Source organism: Athene noctua, chromosome 28, assembly GCF_965140245.1.
Source record: "Athene noctua chromosome 28, bAthNoc1.hap1.1, whole genome shotgun sequence".
NCBI lineage: Eukaryota > Metazoa > Chordata > Aves > Strigiformes > Strigidae > Athene > Athene noctua.
The window spans coordinates 1,432,721-1,459,312 of NC_134064.1; the positions used below are offsets into that span (position 1 = coordinate 1,432,721).

At 42.5% G+C, this 26,592-nt stretch overlaps 2 protein-coding genes across 11 annotated transcripts in view; one reads left to right on the top strand and one right to left on the bottom strand.

Moving 5' to 3' along the window:
- Nucleotides 1–4,950, top strand: part of LOC141971164 (hexokinase-2) — a 38,400-nt gene extending 33,450 nt beyond the window's left edge. For all 9 annotated transcript variants that reach the window (XM_074928320.1, XM_074928325.1, XM_074928326.1 and 6 more), the window contains one exon: nt 417–4,950. In XM_074928320.1, coding sequence (XP_074784421.1) covers nt 417–561 — 145 coding nt within the window. In that variant the 3' untranslated portion in view covers nt 562–4,950. The remainder of the gene's footprint in view (nt 1–416) is intronic.
- Nucleotides 4,951–5,743: 793 nt separating this feature from the next.
- Nucleotides 5,744–26,012, bottom strand: GMCL1 (germ cell-less 1, spermatogenesis associated). Of its 2 annotated transcripts, none has more exons than XM_074928607.1 (14): nt 25,720–26,012; nt 25,110–25,233; nt 22,208–22,304; nt 21,319–21,416; nt 20,720–20,832; nt 19,952–20,017; nt 19,688–19,772; nt 19,365–19,440; nt 18,699–18,839; nt 14,231–14,300; nt 9,498–9,573; nt 8,497–8,642; nt 8,215–8,302; nt 5,744–7,108 (listed from the first exon to the last, which is right to left on the bottom strand). In XM_074928607.1, the coding sequence occupies exons 1-14, from the start codon at nt 25,899–25,901 to the stop codon at nt 6,980–6,982; spliced, it is 1,491 nt and encodes a 496-aa protein (XP_074784708.1). In that variant the 5' UTR covers nt 25,902–26,012; the 3' UTR covers nt 5,744–6,979. The 2 variants fall into 2 exon arrangements, with proteins under 2 accessions (XP_074784708.1, XP_074784707.1); XM_074928606.1 differs by having other exon boundaries at nt 19,365–19,455.
- Between the last annotated feature and the right edge of the window lie 580 nt (nt 26,013–26,592).

Here is a 26,592-nt window from a genome sequence, read left to right on the forward strand (position 1 = left end):
GTTGCTGAGACAGGGACTAAAGGCGCTGGGCTGAGCTTGAATGGGGCTTAGGGGCCCGTGGGTGAGGGAGGGCTCTGAAGATCCCCCCAGGGGAGGCTGGTCAGAGCTGTGGAGGTGTACTAGTGCTCTCAGGACTTGGTGGGACTAGAGAAGGGGCCAGATGTAGTCCTGAGTGGAGGGAGAGCACAGATATGTTGTGCTGACTGTGGACTTGGGCCGAAGCATGGAGACTTGTGCTTTCCAGTGCCTCCTACCTGGCAGGTCTCTCTCCTCCCACCTTTCTCCTGTCTCTGTAGCACTGTTTGAGGCTCTGCCCAAGGCAGCTACGATGATAGGTGTGGTTTGTTCCTTGTGGGACTGGCACCTTCAGCCCGAGGCGAGTTAAACCAGCAGCTCTTCCTTCCTGTGCCCTACAGCTTCTCCACCATCATGCACGAAACAGTGAAGCAGTTGTCTCCGAAGTGCGAAGTGACCTTCCTCCAGTCGGAAGACGGCAGCGGCAAGGGCGCGGCGCTCATCACGGCGGTGGCCTGCCGGATCCGGGAGGCCGGCCAGCGGTAGAGAGAAGGAGGTTTGCCGAAGAGCTTGGTTTCAGCAAAACAGGACGTTTCCCCACCCGGTCCCTCCTTCCCTCCCTCCGTACACACACACACACAGACGTGGCCTCCCCTTGCAAGCAGACTCTTAGCTTTACTTGTTCTCTTGAGATACCACCAGTGGGACTGGAGATGCTGTGTGCTTTGTATAAAGTGTTGTCTTAGGAGTTTTATTGCATGCCATAAAAGCACCTATCAAGTAAAGCTAAAAGTGTCTTTTGGCTGTCTACCTACACTTCCAGTTAGAGCTGGACCTGTTCCTCTTGCAGCCTCCGTCAAACACCAGCTCTCCGCCCCACGTCTCCTAACCGCTCTCACATCTTCCCTAACAGCAGAAAGGATAATGCTAGCATAATTAAGACACTGCATTGTCACTTTACAGTAACTGGTATCTATTTATGTATGTGAATTGTAGTGTGTCTGTGCTGTAGAAAGCAAACCTCTTTAAGATTGGGCTAAAGACCTCCATTAGTCTTTTACCCTGATCAAGGCTGTATTATTTCCATGAAAGTCATGGTAACTCTTAAAGCACAGGGTGCAGAACCTCAACCGGCGTGTTCAGAGTCTGCACTGAGAGATACCAAGTATCTCTGTTGGTGAGCAATATTAAAGAACCTGCTGGAGCCACGTTAGAGGCTTTTAACTGCTCTTTAACTGCTCCAGCAGAGCACGTGCCTGGAAATAATTGGGGACTCAGGGTCAAATCCCATTTCCCGACCTCTCACCCGCACCCTAAGTAGAGTGTAGGAACGTGGCGTGGTACGTACAGTTGTGTTACACCCCCTGGAAACCACTGGCACCCTTCCCTGGTGCGTGTGCAGACACAAGGAACCACCACCCTGAGGGGTCGGTCCTTTGCCTGCAAGTATCCACCCCCCACACCCCCCCTTCCCCAAACGTCGTGGCCGTGTGTCTACACTTGGCGCGGTGAGTTTGGTTTGCTTTTTGTCTGTGAAATAGTTCTGCGTCTTCAGCCTTTTAGGTGACACCTGGATTTATACACTGTATATTTATGTTTCAAGAGATCTTACGTCTTTTTATGTACATAGTCTCGGGGCGGGGGGGGGGGGGGTTATATTGCTTAGTTTTGACTTCACCTTTTAATGTCGTTTAAGAACAGTACAGAGTACTTATTTTTTTTCTTGTGTTGTTTTTTTAATTTAAAATTTTCTTGGGGTAGACTGGAGAAAGAGACCCAAATTCCTGAGGACAGGTGGACGAAGAGGTTTGGGCATTCTGAATTTTATCACCAGAACAGAAGGGAAACCCGAAAGCCGGGGACGCGATGCACGGGGAGCAGCAGGGCACTGCACTGAAGCTTTCAGGATTAGGCTGGATTTAACCTAAGGAGAGGTTTTATTTTGTTCCCCGTGCTCTCCCCAGCCTGCTTTGCTCTGCAAGGTCCCACGGGTTCCTCGTGCAGCGCGTGGGGAGGTCACCTACACCCCTGTCCCGGCCCAACAAACTCCGGGCCCGGGCGCGCGCGGGCTCGCGGCGAGGCGCCGGCAGAGGCAACCTCAACTCGTTGGGTGAAGTTAGCAGCAATAATTGGCGTCACCTCCTTTCCATTTGGCATCCTCAGGGCTGTCTGCGAGCGTTCCCAGGGACGTGTGTGCCCGCAGCATCACTTTGTGTGCCATGGTGAAAAGCAGCGATTAATTTTTGCCTACGGATGAACTAAATGCTGCAATTCTCTGCCTGAGTGAGCAGAGGCATACAGATGGGGGTGGGTGTGTTTCTGTAAATATTTAGCAGAAGATAATGAAATTCCAGTGATGTACAAAAAAAAAAAAAAAAATTAATAATACCCACAGAGAGACCTTCGATTTGGAGGATAGTTTTTTGTCTATTTTTATGTATATTTTTATACTGCTTGGGGTAACCTCATTACCAAAAGTATCTCTTCTATGTTGGGGGTCAAGTTCAGTAGCACAATTTTAAAGCAAAATTACACTTTGGGCATTTTAAATGCTTATTTTTTTATAAGCCTCAAGACAACTATAACAAAATCTGACTGTGTATAGAAATGATGTAAGAAACAAAGTTTAGTGGAAGTTTTAGAAGATGTTAAATAAATTTCTAAAAGATGATACAGAAATCCTCTAATACGGTACCAAGCAGTTGTGTGTGATTCTTTCCTGAGAAGACCAGCATTTTGCCTACTGAAAAATTGAAAGAGAAATGTTTTTACCTGCTGCACGGTGCAGAAGGTTGCATTAGTGGCTGTATTTTTAAACTGTTATCCAGCTGTACCCCTTTTGAAATATGTAGTGTTTTCATCATAGTGAGCTAAATTTTATACAAATGTAGTTTGGGGGGGGCGGGGGGAGAGTGGGAAAGATATGGACTATGGGGCAGCCCTGCTTTTGTAGCCGATTCAGGCTCCAGTTCAGCAAATTGTTGGTGAGGGCAACTGAAAGGGTGAGAAGAAAACGTGGGTAGTTAAGTATCTATCTGGTTAGCAAGGACGGGTGGAGCAGGGTGACCTTGCTCCCCTTGCAGCAAAGGATGGGCTGTAACTTTACAGCGACAGGAAGGATTAGCCCTGAGCCCGCAGGGTGGGGGTGAATTGCTGAGCACTTTCTCTTCTCCTGGAACAGAGGAAGTAAAGGCAGGACAAGTTACCTGGAGCTACAGCTGCTTTCGGTCTGTCCTGCAGTACCTGGTCTGGGGGGAGCGGTAGCCGCAGCTCTGTGGGGTTGACAAATGGAGGGAGCCACATGCTGAAGCTCGAGGGTACAGATCTAAACTTTCTGGGAGGTCAGGGAGGATTTTTGGCTGGGCTGGGTCAGATGGATACCCACCCAGATATCCATGAGGCTCCTGTAATGCTTGAAAGCTTTTGCTTCCCCTTTGCTTTGACTCAGAATAAAGCAGGGTCTGAAATGTTCCCAGTTCAAAAGCAATACTTGAAGCGTTACAAGACACCTGTGTTAACCTGTGACCACGGATATGCCCTTGGCTGTGGCTGTAAGAAAGGTTTTTAATAAAAGGTGCTCCTTTTTGTCTCAAAAGGGGATAAGCACCAGATGTTTGCTGTACAGTCTGATTGTAACTTCAGTGGGACTGTAACCTCACACCAAAACATTGCCATGGGATGTTATGTGAATGTCTTTAAAAATGAAGAAGGGAAGATTAAATTGTAACTATTGATATGAAGGGAAGATCAAATTATTCTACGTAGGGAGAGATGGACAGACTGATCAACTGGCGTTGCCCAGTCTGTCTCTTTCCTCGAGTAAGAAGCACTGCTCTGTGGATTTTAGGATGGCTTTTGTTTTGCTTGCTTGTTCCCCTTAGGATGCATTTTCTTTGCACTCCTGGTGTGCTGGCACCTTCTCTGCCCCCACCGGCAGCAGAACAAGGTCTTCACTGTGTCGGCTGCTCTCTGTCAGTTCTCTCCTTGTTGGTACTTTAGACAGGGTTTTATTGTTACTGATTTTAAAAAAAATATACACACAAGCAGCAGATTATTGAGCCTTGCACGAGGAATTTGCCTCTTCCCTTCTTGGAGTCAAAAGCCGGGTGGGAGAAGAATATTCAAGCCAAAGTGTCGGAGGAGTACCTGAGATGCACAGATCTCTGGCCTGGACACAGCTCAGAGGTCGTTTGATCTGAGGGAACTTGGTGCCTGTGTGCTGCACTGTCTCTTATCAGGCAATCCACACGCGCCCAGGCTATCTGACAGAGATAAGTGGGTGAAAAGGTCAAGTGCACGGGAGGGAGCGGGCACAGGCTTAACAGGGACAAAACCCACAAGGCCCCATACAACAGTGATGAGGTACAAGACAGCAACGAAAATCAACTGGGATGGGGGGTGTCTTGGTCCCCCCCTCACCACAATCTCCCAGCAGATAATGAGGGGAAAATACCTTCTTCTGACAGATCATTTAGCTTGCTCTGGTTGAAGAGTGGTTGCTGAAGGCAAAAGAGGCAATTCCTGGTCCCAAGGTAATCTGGAGTAAGAGGGAGTCAAGTTCTTTATCTTGTGACACCCCTCACAAGTCTGGAGTCTTTCTGGTTTGAGGCAAAGAAAATGCATCTTAATGCGGGTGTTGGCTCCGTGTGGGGCAGGGGGAGTTAAATAAAGCCAAAGACTGTTCGGCTGCTAGCAGAAATGAGTGATTGTAGATTCACCTGATGTTGTTATTTCGTGTTTACAATATTTATTTTTAGCAATTGACTGCAATTATATTATATATAGGCTTCCTTATTTTTGTACTTTTCATACCGTTTTTCCTGAGTGTGGTGTTGTACTTCTCAGCTCCCCTTTGCCACGATTGCTGCTCCTAGCCAGTGACAAATAAAAGAGAGAAAAAAAAAAAAACAAACAACCACCCATTTTCTGGGGTAAGTTGTGATGTGTTTGGGTTTCTGTGCTCCCCTCACTCCTGCCCTCTGCGCTGCGCCACTCCTTAGCAATCCCTCAGGAAGGGCACCTGCACCACTGCCCCATCCCAACCCCCTGATCCTGTCCACTGGGAAGAAGGACCAAAGCTGGGAAGGGATTTGTTTCATTGCACTGACAGTCCCTGCACAGCCAGGAGGGTGAGGGAGGGCACATGTAGGACCAGGACACCCAGAGATCAAAGGAAGGAGCTGTTAATGTCTGGAAAAAAACACCCCATCAAGCTGAAGCTCCTGTCAGCTCTTTCTCCACATCCCACATCCTCACCACAGTGCAGGTGTCTGGAGCAGGGGCAGCCCTGGGAACCAGCGGGGTGCAAGGGCAGAGCAGGATCTGGACCTCAGCGGGCAGTGCTAAGCCCTCAGCACAAAGCAGGAGCCCTGTGGCAGCTCAACCCACCACCAAAGCTCAGACTTCAGCCCTGGCATTACAGAAACCCCAGGTTTTGATGTATGTGTTCTCTTCTGCCCTTACCAAGCAGCCCACTTTTCTTTCTGCTTAAATCGATGACAGTTTTAAAGTCTTGGTACTTCTAAGTTAAAAAAAGAAAAACTGCTTATTTAAATATCTAAATACCAAGTTCAGTGATGTAGCAGATGAACATCTCAAAATGCTTCTGCTTTCTGCGTCCAAAGAAGTATGACACAACACAAGATTACACAGAGGCACGTCCACAGGCTGAATCTAATAGCAAAAGCTATTCATGGCAGGAAAGGGTAGAGACTGGTGAGTATTCCACTTGAAATCATTTATTGACAACTTGCCACATCTTTCCATCTTGCCTAACATAATTTTATCCTTGTTATAAAGTACAAATGGTTTTATACTTTTCTGACAACATTAAAAAAATAGGCTACTAAAGAGGCAAAATTCCCACTTTGAATCCAAAAATCCTGCTGTAAGAATTCAAAATTGCAAAAGACAAACATAAAACCCAACACATACAAAGAACGAGTATGGTGAACCTCTTACGCCTGACTCATTCGTCAAACCAACTGAAAAGGAATCTGTTGTTCCCAGCTCTTACTTTGGATCCTGTGACCTTGCTTAACTGATGTGAAGTTTGTGTTAACACATACAACTCAAAAGGCACTCAAAGGTCACAAGTTCCTGAGCTAATACGGGATATATTCCCAATGTAACAGTTAAAACAAGTCACAAAAAAACAATGTTTAAAAACTGGTATTTGGTTCATGTGAGTATAGTGAGCATTCAGTAGAATCCTAACTGAAAGCTGCTGCTGTATAACAGACTCAAATGACAGCGAGTACATGAGAGCATTTTGAGTACATGGAAAAAAAGAATTCACTTATAAGCATCCTTATTAGCAAAATTCACATGCTAAAAAAAGAGAAATATTTGTGGCAACGTTAAAAAAAGCCCAAGAACAAGAAAGAAATGTGTGTATATGAGATGCAATAAAGGCTTAGAACCAAGCAGGTTTGAAAGTCTGTACAGTTAAATAACTAACAGAAGTTGACAGGCAAAATTTACACAGATGTATTTGGCCCTGGGGGAAAAGGACCACAAAAGAAAGCACACTATTGATCTGGTATTTACAGATCAGTTAAAAAAAAAAACAAAAACCACACACTAAAAAAATTCACACATCCTACACTGTGTGCTCAGAATATGACAGGTAAGTTTGTAAGATGTTGTTCACACAAATTCCCTATTTCAAATTTGGCTCAGTTTTTGCCCAGGAAAAAAAAAAAAAAAGTAACATTTCTCAAAAGACGGAATGGCTACTGTCTGAAGATGCAGAACAGAAATAAAAAAATATGGGATAACTAGTTTTGGCCTATATAATTTCTGATCTTCTCTTCAGATATGCATAGAAGTACACTAAGGCCATATATATTTGCTACAGTGTAAGGCCTTTGTTGTTGTCAAAGCTCTGTGCGTCAGCAGGGCATTTAAGTTAAAGCAGGCATACGGAGTTACGGAAGTGCTACTACATCCCACGGAAGAGGTCTCAGCTCTCGGAATTATCTAGCAGTGCCTCACTCTCAGCCTTCTTCTCTGGCGATGTGTACAAGAAGTTACAGCAGATATAGAGCGGGAAGATCAGGAATCTACTGTCCAAATTCATTACTACCTGCTCCTGCAAAGCAAACACACGGGACACTTGCAGAGGAAGGGATGTCAGAGGGAAGTACACCTAAAAGTACCCAAGATTGACAATAATTAAAATTTATGGAAGGACTGTTAGTATGTACTAAAAAGCAGAAGATAAAAATACCAAGATAGTAATTCACCTTCACCTGAAGCAGATGTTTTATAACATTAACACAGATAAGATACTCTCAAAATGCTCATAAGCCTTTGACCCAGTGCTGCCAACCCTTCTGCATCAAAGATAACAGAACTGTAAGAAAAACCTGAGCAGAGTTTACCTTCAAGCTGTGCTGGGAGACTTTTCTGCCACTATCAGTTTCAGGAGATTTAATCAACCAGGCAATCTGTAACAGTCTACACCTCAAGGCAAATTACAGTTTGTTGGTAGAAATTTTTTGGCTTTATTCTAGGAACTGGTTTTGGGGTACCAAAAGTGAAACTTTATCCTAACAGTAAGGAGGGCATTCACCAGGAAGTTTTCTGTGTACTCACCATCTACATATCACTGCTGATTAGGATTTTAAAAACTTGATGATCAAGTCACATTCCTTACTAAATTCTGCTGTCACAGATGGGTGGAAATGGGCACATTCTCTTAAGAAAACAACACTCCTCTCTCAGGCTTTTATTTATTTTTTTAAATAGAGTAATAAATACCACCCTCGAACAATATGCAGACATCCTTTTAACACTTCAGCTTACAATACAAGAGTCTTGAAACAAACTCCAAATTTGGCTCTAAATAAGCAGGAGTCTGTTGGCCATATTATTCAGACAGGTAATCTCAACAGGGTTGGAAGTCTGGGAAAGCAAGCAGTCGTCCAGCAGAACACTACACTAACAGCTTCTGCAGCACCACGGGAACTATTTTCACTATTATCAACACTAATGAAATCCACAGTATCCTACCCTAGTTACACTTCACAAATTAGCTTAATCCTCCACTACCTATAAAAGGAACGCTTGAAATTCCACATAAGCAATGACAACAAGAACAGCTCCTATTCAAAAGCACTGTTGACTTCTCAGCATTTTTTTCATGCCTTGGACTCCACAATTCAAGTTCAACTGCTCAAAACTCCACAAACATACCTGGTCCTTCTCAAGGGTCAGGATCTGATATCCCGTCGTTCGACTGCAAATAATTTTCCCACTGCTATCAAAGGAGGCCAGACGTAACCTAGGCATATATAACAACAGTTAAACTACTTTGTCTCCCATAACTTAGTTTTTCCAGCACAAAGAGTTTCTCCCAAGAAGACAGAGTAACACTTTCAAATGTAAATAATTTGGTGGCAACAAAATGTAAAAGGCATAGTTACAGTAAACATTTTAGCATACACCACAGGGTCTGCCTTCTTGGTTAGTGTTTACCTGAAGGCTATGTTTCTCCGAGGCTGCAGACTGACTGATCCGCTGCATGGCTGATTCAACGTATTCCGTTTGAAAATGATGTACCGATTTGTGTAAGTAACAAGAAGGTCAAAGCCAAAGTTGAACCCAGTCCACCGCCAGCAGTACTGAAGAACATAAGTAAAAAAACCCAAACAAACCAGTCTGAGTAGTGGCTACAATATGAAAGACAAGTGCCAACAAATCGAACCTGGGAACGGAATTCTTGGCTACTGAGATGTATGGTGGATTCAAGGATCCTTCCCAACACCTATCTGAAACATAAGACATCTTGGTAGGCAACCACTCGCTTTAGTGGCCAACCCCTGCAGACAGATGACTGCACGAGACAAGCTCAGTATCAGCTGCCTTCCAAACAAAATGACATTTAACACAAGTGGAACTAAAATCCTTTTGCATTCTGGTAACCGGTGCTGTATTCCCAAGTAGCACTTAACTACTGGTCCCACTCATGCTCAAAGCACTCCCTGGAGTACAACATCCTTGGGTTAAGCAACTTCAGGCGGAAAAAATTCACATTTACTGTTTTTTCACAAGACCTGTTACCTAAAGACATATAGGTATATGGAATACACAGGGGTTCTGGCTGTCACTATTACACATTTCATCTAGAAAGCTTCCTTTTCCAGTTAAAAAGAAAAAGACACCAGTGATCAGAGCTGTATTTTAACTGCATGTATTTTACAAGTCTCAAATGACAAGTCATGTCTACATTCCCTCCTTTCACACACTAAAGTTTTTCCAAACATGGGCTTGCTTGCAGCACAAGAGCACAATTAAAACACTAATCCCTTATTCATCACAAAGACAGCAAGTGCTTCCATCCTTCTAGGGAGAATAATTTATTTAACGTACCATCTCCATTACCTCTTTTTGATGCAGTTTGACAATTAAGACCTACATGTTTTGAAAATACCTAACATGTCTGAGACATGTCAGACTTAGCCACATGGCATACTTACATCACCATCCTTTGCAAGTTTTCGACCACACCTCATGCTGTTTCCTTCCAGTTCCTCTTTATTTATTTCTTGAGGCCTACAAAAAAAGTACATCTTTAAAGACACTTAAACAGCTTTGTACGGTACATTAACGTGGGAAAGATGAACAGACCTGAGTAAACTGGTCTGACCACACAAGTGACCCTTCTTCGAGGAGAGGTTAGACTAGATGACCTCCCAGGATCCCTTCCAACCCAAACCGTCCCATGAACATCCAACTGCTCTACAAAACCGCAACATAAACCCGGTTGTGACAGCTCAGTTCAGCAGGACTCTTACAACAGAACCTTTCCCGATAAGGCAATAATAGCTGTTGCAATGAAATACATTCTCCAGTCCTCCTAAAAAAACCCAAAGGCCTTTTTACAAGCAGTAGTCTGACTTACTAGGCACAAACATAAATGAGTGCTACTGCTAAGGAACAGCAGCAGGACTCTGCAAAATAGCAGTTCTACGAAGAAGCACCCACAGAGTCATTGTGAAAGATTTCTCAAGTGGCTGGTTGTGCAACTTGTCTAAAAAAAGTTTACCCGCGGTGATCGTGAAGTGCCACATGCCTCCTGCTTCTGTCACCCTATACCAACATGAACTTGTTTCACCCAACAGTTTCCACTGGCGCTTCAACCCGTAAGAAAAACCTTGCAGAGCCAGCACAAGTAAAATCAGTCCCAGTTTTCCAGAGGTATGTTACTCGCTTAACTTTAGACATGACTACATCATTAATCAAATAAGCAACCAGTGCCAGAAAGTCTTCAAGTTACACTGAGGACAAATGCTTAAAGTGAGTATTATAAATCACAACGAAAGGCAACAACCCCCCAGTTATACACCTGCAATATCAAACAATGTATTTCAAGCTATATAAGCAAGAAAAAACACAGCAGTTGTTCTCTTCCTACTGTACACACACACCACAAGAACTTGCGGCTACGGCTTTTATGTACAAACTCAGTCTGTGGTCTTTTTGCCCCGTTTCTATAAAAAACAATCCTGTAAGATGAAGTATTTTATGAATAAGTTAGGCAAATAAGCTAATCATGCTAACCAAATTCATCCAAGAACCTCCTGCGTACTTTTCCCACATCTTCTAGTTGAACTGGTTATGTAGCTGACCTAAATTCAGTAATGGTGATAAAAGATTTATTTCTGTTTAATTAGTGACAAATTTCACAAACATTAGTACATAATGTTCAGACAGACATTAGTATTCCCCCCTCTCAAATCCTCAAGCAGCCTCAGAAGATGCAAAACTTTTGGCTTTAACCACTTACATTGGCCTACCATATGCTTAGTGAACAGTCAAGTTATTCTATTTCATTCTTAAACACTGCCAAAGAGACTATTAGAGTAGAAATTATTTCAGTCATGGACTCAAAAGATGTCTTGCATCTGCCACTGAGCGAATGTTTAATTAAAAAAAAAAAAAGTGATCCACTTTAGTGCAAGAAGTAAACCTTGAGCAGCTACAGTTCAAAGTCACAAACTCCAGTATTACACTAAAAAATTCTCAAATTCTGAAGAATGAATAAAATGTTTAGTCCTTTTAAATGCAAACTACCTAAGGTAGAAGAGAAACCTCTCTAAAGTTATCAAAAGAGCAAACCACATCACACATTTCAAAGGAACGTAGTTTCCACATTGGCAGTCTTCAAATAAGCAGGTGCAATTATGCTGTGCACCAGGTGGGATATGAAAATAGAGCCTTACTACAGCTCACTGGGAGTCAGACTTCACATTTTGTTCAGCACACTAAACTTTACTTCCTTATCTCTAAGGGACAAAAAAAAAATGTGTTAACATACTGGTAAGTGTGAGAGGAAGGGCAGCAGACCTGGATAAAAGGTTGGTCTTATAAAATCTTAATTCTGTTCTTTCAACTACAGGTTGGTCGAATGTCCAAAAATATTTGCTTTAATGGAAAGAACAGTTGCATGTCTTCCCTTCTAAGACTTAAGTTACAAACCAGAGGCATCTCCCTGCAGGGTGGCACTACAGCTTGCCAGTAGAAGACAGAGAAGCGATCTCAGGGCTGCAGATAACATTTATCTCCCTGGAGACGGCGTCCTATGGACGAGTGACATTGCAGCACGTAACTACAGGGAAGCACTCCATGCACACAGGCGTGCACACCCCCCACCATCTCCCTCCCACACAACTCCAGAGAACACCATGTCCAAAGACAATTAGTCCATTATTGGCTATTAAACAAACAGTAACCTGGATGCCACCTTGAAGCACTGTCTGTAAATTACTGGTCAGAAGTTAAGACACATTGAGAAGAAACACCATTGCCATTAATGAAAGACCTTGGCGATGACTGCCAGAGTAAGAGATTTGGGCAAACAGATGTCTGCTATTAAGTAAAACTTCTGTCTGAGATCTTTGGTTTTAGCTGTCTTAAAAAAACTAATCCCATACTGCAAAAGAGAAAACTAGACAAGCAAGAAAAACATGGAAAAATACTCTGGCTCTTTCCAAAAGCCACTGAAATCATCAGCACTGCAGTTGAACATGAAAGTTGCTCATTTTAAAGCTGGTATGATCCCCACCACCTTCACTTCAGTTTGTATGAGAGCTTGCTTTTCCAGAAGCATGTATATCTGATGGCTGACAATGAAAGTATTTTCACTGTATTACAGTGAACTGCCAAAACAACATTAAAAAAAAAAAAGCAAATACATGGTCTTATGTTGTGTCAGAATTTTGATTACTATGGTAATACTCCCTTTCATATTAACTGTGATTCCCATATGAGCTAGAAGGTAACTCACAACGTACGATCATCTACTGTTGGATACCTCAACAACAGCATTACAAGAGAAGTTTTCCCAAGAAAACAATAGTATGAGAAACAAGCTATGACCACCTGACATTAATCTTTAGGAGCTGAAATGGTAAGATTCACAATTACACACGTTACCTCTACCATCTTCTAAAGCACTGCTATTGAGAAAGACAACCACTTCTTCAGAATCTTGGCTATTCTTAAGACTAAAAAAATCAGAGAGTTTGGGCAATTTTTTACAGTATAACATAATACCATCAAAATAAAGTAATTAAGGAAGTAGTTCCTATATAAAACACAATTAAACCATGGCAGCCACTGCCACAGGGTGTTGGGGCTAAAGCATAAGCTCTTTCAAAACAGAACTGTAACTATTTGGTCTATTGGTGGTTGGTTAGTCAGTAACGACAGGGCTAAAACCTCCAGCTGGAAAAAACTACTCGCTGCTGGAGAAGTCCATCAAGAGAACACTCACTCTTCACTTTAAAGGAAGGTGGAAGATTTGTAACTCTGCCTCCCGCTGGACGCTGCCACAGCCTGCACAGCCTTTGGTTCAAATCAGGACAGTGGTTCTTACGCTTTTCAGATTGCAATTAATAAGTGAAGCCTACCATTGCAATTGAACATGCTCATCTTCCGAACGGCAAATGTTGGGCTAACAGAACTGATGGAAGAAAATAAAGAAGTTGGTTTATTGGTTTTTGAAAGGTAACAAACATTTTGCAGCTTCCTGATATGACATTCATTCTCCACAAAGCACAGCAAGAACTAGGAGAGAAGACAAAGGCAGGAACAACTCCTGCACTTGCATTTTGCCATAGTTTAGGTATTTACAAAGAGATTAAGGGACCTCGGCTCAATGCAACCTGGCAAAAAGCAAGCAGAAGGAAGGGAGACAGTTGGTGATCATGCATACATCTAACACACATGAAAACATGCCTCGCTGCCCAAGCCAGCACCACTGACAACCCCCGTTAGGCATAGGCTCAAAAACCCAACTACGCATTACACACAGACACCAGTCAGGGTGTTACACAAAGTACAGCTACATGCAGGTCTTTGAAAGGGCACAGAAATGTGGTAGTTGTCATGGAATTTCCTCAACAGCAATGCAACGCCACCACAGTGCAGCATGTGGTCTAGGAAGGAGAAAAGATAGGGTATAAGACAGGAGGATTAGAGAGGACATGGTCTTAGCAGTGGAGAAGGATGCACTGCCTGGGAAAAGCTGGAGGTGCTGGCAGAGGAGAACTATCAAACATAAACACTGAGTGAGGGAAAGGCTGTGAAATTAGAAGGAAATGAGGCAAACGGGTGACGGGATGCCAAGCCCTGCTGGGTGCTGGGCCCTCGCTCGCTGCCTGGGAGGCTAGGATGGGAGAGGCAGGAACAAAGGTTAGTGCGGAGTTATCCCTGCATAAACAAAAAGTGACAAATTGCCTTCTGCACCAATGCAGTTAGTTACATCACACAACCACCTCTTGCCCACCTAGCCCAGGCAGGAAGGAAGCAGGACAGAAAAGGCTTCTTCTCCATCTGCAGTACTGTTCCTAAAGTCGTCCTTAAAATGGAAGGCTGATAAGTTACTCTTTCACAGCCTCAACACATTCAAGGCAAAGTACCAGTGAGAAGCATTAACCAACATAAAAGAAAGTACAGAACATCCCTCCTAACATCTACCCCCGGTCGCATTATACAAGTTTTCTAGAGTTCTACTGTTTAAAGGACAGGAGATAAGCCAGCCCAAGGGAATAGACGGCTCCACAGAGAACAGAGTTTAAAACCATTGAAGTTGCTTTCCCCCCGGCTCTTCTTAATGTAAACTCCAAAAGTTAATCATTACAGAATTTATATGAGGAAGGTTTCTAGTTAAAAAAAGAAATAAAAGGAAAGCCTGTAATATACCTACCCAATATCATTGTCTTGTTCTGCTCTGAGCATGGCAAACCACTGCTGTTTGTAAACAGAGGACAGCCATTCTAAAATTAAAAAAAAATAAATAAGCTTGGTGTTGTCTTTGGAGCTGGGAATGGGGATGTTCATAAACATTTGAAATATAGAAATAAAATTACATTGAAATAATAAGGTCACACTTATTAACTGGAAGGTCTATGCAAACCCACCACCTGATAATGCACTTGTGTTATTCATCTCCAGGCCTCCACTACAGAAGCAGTGGTACAGATAAAAATCAACAACTAACACTAAATAACTCAGTGCTATATTCATCTTATCAAGCATTCGCAGTTGCCAGAAGTGATGCAACTCCACACGTTTTCCTCGGCACGCAAAGTTCGGTTAAGCCAAGCAGCTTGTTAACAAGCTCTTGGGGGAAGATGTTGTTTTCTGAATCCCCAAAAGAATTCTACACAAGTTAAACAAGAAGAAAACAGAATCAAAAGAAAAAGGAAACAGTGACTTATCACGGATATGGTAAAAACACACAGAAATTGTCCCCTACCAGGAATAAACATAAATCATTTCTTCCTCTGAGAACACCATGAAGATTTTATCGGCTGTATAAATTTAACAGTTGCAACTGAGAGATAAAACAGAACAAAAACTAACAGCTTGCAAGCCAGCTATGCAAAAGGGATCAGAGGCACCTAAAAGCACAGTATATAAGTTGTTCTTCGTCAAGATAACAAACAGAGACAACTATGCAAGGTCATGGATGAGAACAAACTCTATGGAGGAACGGACTGGGATGGTGGGAACAGCGAGAACCACTGTTACTGCAAAACCAAAACGGGTAGTTGATGAAGATGATAGAAGGGAGAAGAGAGAAGTGAGATTAGAGTGCTGAGATGGCCTTAGGAGTCCCAGATGCAAAAATTAAAACCAGCTCTTGCTCCACTAACTCTAGAGTTAAGATTCAGACTGTGATAGAACCAAAATGGGAATTAAACCAAAGCACAACAGAAAGTATAAAAATGATTTAAGGAAAACTACACAGATAAGGAACAGAGAATGCATGCACTAGAAGGAAAAAAACCCATAAATCAGGAGATAGAGCATCTTCTCTATTTCTGTATATGCCTGTATCTATTTCATATATGATATTTCAACTATGGTTGAACAACGAACACTTCGCTTACAGACACTGCATATTTCTTGTACACCTTTTCTCTGCAAACAAGAACAGCCTCTCTGTTGTGAACTCCTAATACATTATTTCAGTTTTCTCCTGCAGGTCCTACACCATACATGGTATAAAAAAAAATCCCCACACAATTATACCTTTTCTTTCAACTATGCAACATGATTTCCTTCTTTACCTCCTTGAGAACAATTTCATCTAAAAGGTTTACACCACAATACAAACTACCCAGCAATTTCCACGCTTGTAGACTCTGTCAGGTACGATGCAATCACCTCAAATACTGGACACTGGCAGCCAATAACCTGTTTGAAAGTGCACCACCAATATTTATCTAAGCCTCCTTCTACATGACGAGCAAAAGTTCCTCATCTTAACACAGTTTATGACTACAAACTGGTATCAACAGATGACAGGGGCTATCAAGTATTGAACTCTAACAGCACTTCATTACACCCACAGAGGTCTCCACATTATGCTCTTCTCTACCAGCTCTCCCAGTTCTCTTGGAATTCAAGCTGGGTTTTTTTTAAATTAGTGGTAGAGTGTAAACATCAGATACTCTTCCTGCACTAACCACACACTCGCTGTCACCATGCTACCTTTCCCACTGTATGACTACAAAGCCATCAAGCCTATTTCAGCATTTATCACAGCTTATGAACTGTTTAACTATGAAAGAGTAAACATTTTGCTCTCTAATGCCTCGTGAGCTATGCAAAACCGACACATTCTTTTTCAATAAGCAGAAGCAAATCTGCCTCAAAAGTCACAATTAATCTTGTAACGATTTAAGAAACATTCTTCCTCTGACATAAATAGATAGAAGGCTTCTGGGTTCAAGCATAGACACAAAATTTATCCACTGAAGAACACTTGAGAAAAGGCAGTTCTGATAAGTGGTAACAACAGCAACATTAAGATAAGGAAATCAAGTGTAGTACTGGCAAATTTCTGGTTTGCAACATCTTATTCACATGCTGACAAAGCCACTTGACAAGGAGATAATCCACAGTTCTCCTGTGTCATCATTAAATTGAGGATCTAAAGGGTCATTCATGCAAGTTATCTTATTTTTTTATTACAGAATGAAGATGCCTTTGCACTTTCATTGTGATCTGTACCAGTATCAGTCTTAAGTAAGACTGATTGTATTTACTTTACACATGACTTAAGCATATAAAATACCACATATCAAAGATCAGATCTCTTCTTCCGGGATTTTTATACATAATACAAAACGTTATCATTTCCTTGAGATCAAAAACTGCCCCATCTACTGGACATAACGACCAGACCATTCACCCAAAGTGCACCTCGGCTCGGCACTCTGTCACCCACTGCCTCCACCTGCTGTTCAAAGAACACTTTTAAATAGACATTGGGATCCCAGGATAACCGAGTTCCTTTGTATTTTACTTTGTCAGAACTAGTATGGAAGACAGTCTCTCCTCCATCTAGTAAGATATTAAACCAGAACTGGGAGTAGGGAAAGCCAGTACATTTAAAGCAGTAGTAAGTGTCCACTTTCACTCGAGGGTTTGACAGATTAATAGCGAGGAAAGGACCCCTACCCCCTCCCCACAGGTACCCCCTATCACAGAGTCATAATTCAGCTTCTGATAACTGCGCTCTTTGAACATCTCAAAGCATGAGAAAAAGGTAACTCAATGTTATTCAGACAGCAACTAAGCCATTATTTCTGGCAGAGACAGGATACAACGGTACAAGACAGACAAACTGAGCAAAGTGATGCTCACTACATCATCTTAATGGCAAGGGAAGTGTTTTAAAAGCATCTAACAATTTGATCAGGCTAGCAGGCTTCAAAAGAAATATTCCGACAAGTCTGGTTTGGCATTATACCATCACTGTGTTGACATCTATGGCAGCAAGAAGGAAAAAGCCAATATGAGATGAAAAAAATGGTTTTAATTTTACAGGAAGACAGGAGTGCAACTCAAAAACAGGTTAAATATTTACGTACGGCAAGAGTCCAAAGCGACGTCCAAGGCTACAAGTATGGACAGATGATAAATACCACAGATGTCAAGAAGTTACAAATAACTGAGTGATAAACAGCTCAATAAAAGCAGTCTTAATTGACATTTGGCAATCACAGCTATAAATAGACATCACAGACACAGATGAATGGATAGTTATGGTGTGGACAGATATAAAAAAAATATCAAAGGTGGGTACATGAGAGCTAGGAAAAAAACCTGTCAGAGTCAAGATGCAAAATTCATTGCTAAGATTCAACTCTAATGAGGGAACACTGAACAGTGAAACATGCATCAAGGATACCAGGAGTCAGAATCAAAGGCAGATCCTAAGTCCCAACACTGTTAGAAAGAGCACAACTAACTCAGGGGGAGGGAGGCAGAAAAGAGGAACCAAAAGAAACCAAACCAAATTAAAAAGAAAAGAGGAGCAGGTGTTTCACATGATAAAAGATATGAATGATAGTGGAAAAACATTTTCAAGTGAGCACCCAACTTGATAGCTCTTTCCCAATCTTACTCCTCTATCAGCAGCCAGTTTACACAGCTTTTGAGCCAAGAACAAAGCCTATCTGTGAAGTCAGACTTCAGCAGCAAGACGAGAATGTGGCTTCTTATTTTCCAGTGATAATGTAATATTAATAGCAGCAATCTGTAACAACATTAAATGGCATTTTGCTCTGGGTTTCAAAAAGCACCAGGACCTAAATGGGTTTCAAAAAGCACCAGGACCTAGAATGAGGATGTATTTTATACAAGTCAAAATGCAAATAAAAGGATAAGAGCAGAATACCTGAATATCCCATCTCCTCCAATTCATCCTAAATATCTGTTAGTAAATAACGATTGTCTTTGATGATGGGAGAAGAGTTCACAGCATCTTGTGCTTTTGGTTTTCATTTTCAGGTATTATTCCAACTCGTATCAAAACCCAGCTCTTTTTAGAAAGATAATGGCTAGAAAATAGTTGAGGCCCATCAAGTTTTACTCTCCAAAGTTTGTCCTCATGTCTGGGACTCCAGGGTTATTTAAACACTGATAATGTACTATGCATTGATTGTACAGCTGATCAGTCAGTTTATCAAAATACACTTGTGTGTCTTTTAAGACTTTTATGCATGTAAATTTAATATTCAACTTCTGCTGAATCTTAGACATTGGAGAGAAACACGTGAGTGCCAAGACCAGTAAACGCGCCTGGATCTTCCAATTACTCTTAAGCAGGACAGGCTACGAAAGGCACACGGAACTGGATCAGCTGAGTACTCACTCACCTGAGGGTATTAGGGAATCTCTCTCAATAATTCTGGCTGATGCCAAGTCACTGATGATGTACTGTAACCTCAAGTGTGTGAACACCGACAGGAACACATTCCCCTGTTCCGATTCCAGGAATGCAATGTCATCCTCAAAATCTGCAAGACACAGCACCAGCATTACAACTTGTTTTCCTAAATATTTTCCCAATCCTATTTATATTCGAGATTGAGCTTTAACTTACTGATCAGAGAAAGTTATTATGGCAGGCAAATCAGGTTTTGCAGCTAAAATTAAGAAACTACTTACATTCAAATCCTTTCAGCAGAAATGTTAGACCAAACTTTTCCTCTTTTGAAATATGCTAGTGCCTTCTAGTGAGAAGGCAACAAAAGCTTATCCTAACTGAACAATAGCAAAAGCAACAAAGCAAAAATAGCGACCATGTCTGCTCACTTGAAAACATGTGGACAAAACAGTGAAAAAGCTATGTGCTCACTTGAAAACACGTGGACAAAACAGTGAAAAAAGCTATCGGTGTTGAGAATCTGATGCCAGGGACTGCTGGCAGAGGGAAGCCTTCCCAGAGAAAACAGAAGAAAGTTTGGAAGTGGAGGAAGACTACTGTATTTTACTTCTAGCCCACGTCTTCCCCAATCCAAGGCCACACCAATTAATCCTACCTTTCCTACGCTTGGCAAACCAGGCATCAGCTTCAGTTAGGAGTTGTTTCAAAGACCCATTCCAAGAAGGCACTAGCTGAAGGAACATCCACTAGGTAAAACAGACAAACTACTAAGTTAATTGAAGAAGTTTTCAAACAAGTAATACTTGCATTATTAAAAAGAACACTTTCATAATGCATTCATTCCTACAAAGACTCTGGTGCTCTATTAAATACTTTAATTAAATACCAAAAAGGCTAAAATTTTCATTGCATTGCAAATCAGCTACTACTCAAGGAGTTCAACTTCACAAAGCCCCAGCCAGCCCCTTTGCTAAGTACCTTTTTGAGAGCAGTGTACACATCCATTTCCACTTGCATTACAAATAGGTTAGAAGAGCTGATCAGCTGTTTCATGAGGTTTATGCTGGAAAAAAAAAATTAAAAAAAAAAAAAATCACAGTTCTATGAGACAGTATAGACAAAAGCAAGAAAGCAAGCCAGGTAACAAGCAACCGTCAGTAGCCTAAAAAGTTATTTGTAGTGAGCTATATACTTTGGAAGAAACTGTACTTCATCACTCAAAGTTAACTGAAGCCTGAATACCTGAGTTCTTTGAAGAGTTCAACACTCTGGTGAGTCATCAGGTTATTCAAGAGCCATTCAAGGCACCTAGATTAAAAGCAAGGAATTAATACTTTCATTTTTTTCTTATACATGCCAACATTCCTGCAACAGTTGCTCAGGCTCACAAAGTCTGATTATGTACCACATGATTTTGAAATACTGCTTTAACCTGAGACATGAATGCATAAAAATATGAAAAAGTTATTTCAAAACCATGAAAATGATAAAAAAATTTCTGAAACTCTTAAAGTTGCATTTAGTTTCTCTCAGTGTATGGTGAAAGCTAAATTCAAAGTACTATTCATGTCACAAAAAGCTGAGAGAATACACCAATTTACAGCAGAAGGATGCAGTTAGCACTAACCTCAGCATTCTGATCCCAAATGTGTAATTATCCCTCCTAATTAAGATAAAGCTTAAGTTCCGAATATTAAAGCAGCTTTGTGATAAAACAGTCAATGATCGCAAGTATTATCTCACCAACACGCTGAAGACCAAACATACTGTCTTTACTAATACACGTTAGTAATTAATTCACAGCACAGGATAACCATTCTACCATAATCTCCACCAATTTTTAAAGGTAATTGATTACAGTACAAACTCAAAACTAAATAGGACAAAGAGACCAAGTCAGATAGCTTTTAAAAGAAAAAAAAAAAAACAGCTTGGGCATTATTTTACTATGTGTAAATTCACACTTTTAATTAGCAATGTACAAAGCAGCTTGAAGAAAGTAATTCTTACTTTTTCTTCACGGAGTCTAACCCGTATGTCCCCGCTGAATTATAATAACCACACACAGTTTTTGCATTAATGGTTTCCTTCATTGTTTCACCACATTGCTGGATTAAGCCATCCTGTGGGGAGGAAAAAAACCCACAAATATTCAAAGTTTTATTTCCCCGACAGGAAATGTCAAAGATTGTGCAGTTTATACAAATTTCCATGCCTGAAAAACTACCGAAGTCACACACACTGGTGACCTATGCTATGACATCCAGAAAATTTAAACCAAAATTCTTCAGAAAAATAGATTTTTCTTAAGAATCTATCACACTAAAGAAAAGCTTAATGAATACCTTCAGGGTAGAACAAATGATCTGTTAGAACATATTTTAATCTACTTCTAGATATGATTCTCAAAGCAGCACTTAATATTACAACTGAATCTTAGTCATAGCATTTTTAAATAAAACCACTGCATTATGTTTGGGTTTTTCCCCACTTAATCTGAAAAGATGATTCATTTCTCTGAGTGAAACAGTACAAGCATGTGAGCATAATATGAACTGTTATCTTTATCTGAAAAGAAAGCATAAAAATATTGCTTATCTCTTACTTACAAGCTGCAGCATGCAGGCTGCTGCTAAAAGTGCAACTACTCGACTGGGTTTTATTAACACATCATCTCTATACAGTGAGCCAAAAGCCACCTGTAGAGCTGAAAAGAGTGTAGGTGTTAAAAAAGATGGGACATTGAGCATGGATAACTAAAAGAATCCTTAAATATAACCAAACTTCTTGGGTGCACACATTCTCTACAACTGTATTTGCTCTGGATAAAAAGCTAGTATTTACCCTCCCAAGTACACACAGAAAACACAAAACATGGCATCAAACAACGAAATACATCCTTTTCACTGTTTATCACAAAATATTAATCTTAAACAGCCACCAAATCACACCATGGAGCAACGAGGAGAGCAAACTAGCTAAAAAGAAGTTAAGCCTCATGATCCTTCTCTGCAACTGATCCCTAGCATAATGTCACGATATTACAGGTTTCTCTCATTCTTCTGAAAATGCTACTTCCTCACTCCGTGGTGCTTGGAACCCCAGCAACACCCTCTGTCAGCTCACACGGGTCCCCTGCAAGCGCTCCACTGAGTAGCTTTTCAGACCGGAGAGATGAAGATGTGATTCACAGTCCAGCACTCGGGTCCCCGCAAGAGCTGCAGAAGCCGATCTCAAGAGCCCCGATGCCGAAACAAGACAAGCGGCTGCTTTTCAGCTGCACTTCCCAACTCAGAGGGACAAAAATGAATTCAGTTCTACTGCTGACCTGAGTTAAGCTCAAAACTGAATGAGCACAGAACATTCTCTCAAGTTTCTTATTTACTAGTTTGAAAAATATTCTTAAAAAAAATAATCAGTATTTTCAGGATTTTTTTGTCAGGTTCAACTTAACCTCTACCTCGAGAACATATATTAAAATAAAAGGTTCCCACTTACCTTCTATATCAATATTTTGGTCAGGAATCTCCAACTCTATGATGTTCATGCTAGACTCTTTCCAAGATCCACTGAACATACTGGAAAAGTAGCCTGACTATATGAGGGAAGACGAGAAAAAAAGAAGTCAAGTAAGAGATTTCATTCAAATTAAAACCGTTAAAAGCAGTACATGGAACAAAAAATTGTTAATATTTACCTTTATGCAGAACAGAATGTATTAAGGGAACTTTTCACAAGCTAAAACATTTTGATATACTTGAGAAAGGGCTAATTGTATTTGCTTTTATTTCTGAAAATGAAAGTGTGTACAGAAAATTTGGACTATGTGTCTGTAATCATAGCAAGTAAAGAGCTTTAAAGGGCCAGAAAAATCACATAAGCTCTTTTTCCTACAAACCACACCACCAATGGATATATAATTAGTCCAAGAACTAAGTCTTTAATGCTACTGGCAGACAACAAATCCTGCAGGTATTAGGGAATGCCAGTTTGGGTATGGGGAGAAAAAATAAAAGCAGCATGCAAGACATACAAATTAATGTACAAGGTTGTAGTCTCATACCAAGAACACATACACATACACCATTTATGTAAATATACCTTTTATTATAAAGTGTAAGGCATATAAAACTAGAATTTGATAGGTTTCCATCCAAATGAAGTGAAATACACTGCTCTACTAGGATTCATGATTTTCCTTCTCAGCAGCAGATGTGCCCATTATGAGATGCTATCACTCACTGAAGTTTACCTGAGAGATCAAAAAAATAAAGTCTATTTGTACAGCACCATATTCCCTGACCTCTTAACTCAGCATTTCAACTCAGGGCAGCAAACAACATAAAATCCAATTTTGATTTTATCTGGTTATGTAAGTATTTCCATACCTTCAGCATATCCCCTAACTATGATGACATTCACACTACTCTCAAAACCAGAGCCTTATTCATCTTACCAATCCTCATGAGGCTACCTTAGCTTTGCCATGTAGATCAGCTCAATTTCATGAGAATTTATTATTTAAATCCTCCATTTCTCAGATCTGCCCTTAACAGGTAGAGCAGCACCTTACTGTTACTTATCAAACTAAATGCAGAAACTTGAGAGACTAGGGAAACAGAACCATTCAGACTGAGATAATCTGCTCAACGAGGCAAAGGAGGAGCCGTAATTTCATTAAGAGTAATTCACAGAGGGAGTTATGTTTAACCTCCCAACATATTTTCCCTATAGTAACATCATGCCAATGACAGCATGAATTGAAATAGAAACCTGACTTATGAGAACGGTTAACTTGACCACAAAATTTCATCTCACAAGAACATCACTTGTACAAGGCCTCTACAGAACAAAATTGCAATTTCCAAAGTCTGTTAAAAAGCATCCACAGACGTGATTAAATGTTCAATTTTACTCATCAACCCACACTAAGTTTTAAGGAGCAGCTTCGTGAACTTGAGACGTAGCAACAACAGAATCACAACAATTAAAAACACCATCACCAATGACAGTCTAAGGACAAACCAGCAACATGCCCACCCTGTTTATGCTGCACAACCTAAGTCTGACTGTCCAACCCCCTTACATCCTCCCTTTGTTACACAGTCAAAAGTGAGCACACAATTAAAGCTGTGTCTGCCAGCTTTCCTCTCTAGCCAAACACACCCACTGTTCTAGAGATCAAGAGATGGCTGCCACTGGTCAGTCTTTGGCTATACACAAATTACTTCCCTGCCCTCACTAAAGTGCTCTTTAAAAGGTTGTAAAATAAAAGGCGTTTTCCTAAAAGAAAGCAATGAGAATTTCCCTTGCGGTGGCCAACTAAGGCGACTGCTGTACCTGCACTGAAATCATGGCATTAACGTAACAACCACCAAAAAAAAAAAAAAAAAAGATCAAGAACTCGCTTCTACCATCACTTGTTACACCAGAGAAACTGAATACAACCTGCTGAGCACCGCATGTGACATCTTCACCTCCTAACACAAACCCACTTTGCGTTTGGCTACAGCTAATAAAGCAGCTCACACCTTTTCAGGTATAGTACCTGACGTTGCTTTCTCTTCTCACTTCAAATAAACTGCTTCCAAGGTTAGACTCCGACTTGAAAGTTAATGGCACAACTGAATTACACATTTCAAGACAAAACCATGGTTTCTCCCGACTTTTGTCACAGGAAAAGTAATAAAGAGGACAGACAGTCAAGATAACAGTACCTCCTCACTACTAAAACACAAGAAGTAACACAAAGAACTTCACCTTAATACAAGCCCAAAATAAAATGGCTTGCAGAAACAGCATCTTTTCTGCAGGTGCACAATAAGATGTGTTCCTTTTTAGAGTTTCTGTGCATACCTTCCTCATGCAACAGCAAGAAAGCCTTCACCCAATGAAGAAGGCTGCATAACAAATAGAGACTCAGCTCCAGCAATTTCACTTCAGGTTCCTATACCCAAGCCCCAACGAACAATAAAATTGAACCCGGTTAGCAAATGCTTTACAAATCCATTCTGGAAGCGCTGTCTTTGCTCTGCAGTAATATTAACATCGCAGGAGACTCTCAGCCATTCGTTTACCAAACAAAAACACATTCCCAGGACACCAAAAGACAACTTTTAGGACTGTTTTCACAAAGGATGTGCCAAGGTTAAGATGAGATTAAAAAAATTAAACAGCAAAAGACAGAACTGAAGAAACTTTTCAAACACGAAGCTACAGCTATGCTTCCTAACGTTGCTTTCAAAAGCACAAGTTTTTTAACTGTCTGCATCCACAGAAAGAGTGGGAAGTCTGAAATATAAGGGAAAAAACCACCAAACTCAAGTCACACTTAACATTTACCAGATATTCCTTTATTAAAAATACAGCTTCTATTGCCAGTAAGAAAGAAGTCGCTTACCTGACACAAATATATCTTATGCAAGTTCCACTCCTCTCCCAGAGCACAAATTTTGATATCACTGTTCTCCCCATTCAAAAACAGAGTCTGATAAATATATTTAGAAGTGCTTTTCAATTTTTTCCTATACAAAAAGGCAAACAGAGACACACTCCTTCAACATTTTCTGTTACGGCAGCAACACTAAAATAAATAACTCGACAAGGCTTTTTTCCTCCCCATGAGGGCCTGACTGACCACCCCCTCCCGCTCACTCCCCCTCTCTCGTTTACTGCAGCCGCTGCCGGGCCCTTTCCACAGGACAGACACCAACCCCACACCGAAATCCTTTGTTCTCCAACCCCCCCTCACCTCCTTCTTACACAACAAGCCCCTGAAGACCGGGCTCGGACCTCGGCTGCCCCAGCCCCTGCCCCCAGAACCGCCCCCCCCAGCCTTGCCAGGCCCCTCAGACCCACACCGCCCCTTCCTCTTGCCTCAGGGCCACGGGGACCGCCCTGCGGCCCCTTCCCGCGCCCTGACAGACCCACGGCCGGGACTGAGCCCCACAGGCCCCCCAGGGGCGGTGACCAGCCCCCCCCCCGCTCCCAGCCGGCCGCGCAGCGCGGACCTGCGGGGGGTGTTGAGCAGCCGCTCCTCCCGCTCGGCCTCGCCGTCGCTGTCGCTGTCACCGGGCCCCTCGGCCCCGCCGCGCTTCCTCTTGCCGCCCCGGCCGCCACCGTCCGCGGCCGCGCCATCGCCGCGCGGGAGACCCACCCGCCGCCTCAGCACCCGGCTGCTCAGCGAGCCCATCGCCGCTCCGCCGTCGCCTCCTCATGAGGCCGCCCGGAGCGGAGCGGTGACGGAGCGGGGACGGCACCGCCGGGCAACGGCAGCGCCTCAACGATGGCCGGCGGCGGCCATTGCCCGCGGGGCTCTGCGCCTGCGCGGGGGGAGCTGCGCCTGCGCGGCAGCCGCGACGCTCTGCGCATGCGCCGGAGCAACACGTGGCGGCGGGGGGGTCCCGGGGGGGGTCCCGCAGAGCTGCAGGAAGGGGCGCTGGTGGAAGCCAGCGCAGTGCCCCAGCGTCATCGCAGCTCTTGATGAGGGCGGGGGGGGGCGATTCTCCCCCCTACTCAGCCCCCCTGCAGGGCTGGGTCCAGCTCTGGGGTCACCAGCAGCAGAAGGACACGGACCTGCCCGAGCGGGGCCAGAGGAGGCCATGGAGATGCTGGGGGGGCTGGAGCACCCCCTGTGAGGACAGGCTGGGAGAGTTGGGGGGTTCAGCTGGAGGAGAGAAGGCTCCGGGGAGACCTTAGAGCGGCCCCCCAGGGCTGAAAGGGGCTGCGGGAAAGGGGGGTTGGATAGGACAGGTTTAAACTGACAGAGGGGAGATTTAGATCAGATCTGAGGCAGAAATTCTTCCCTGTGAGGGGGGTGAGGCCCTGGCACAGGTTGCCCAGAGCAGCTGTGGCTGCCCCCTCCCTGGAAGGGTTCAAGGCTG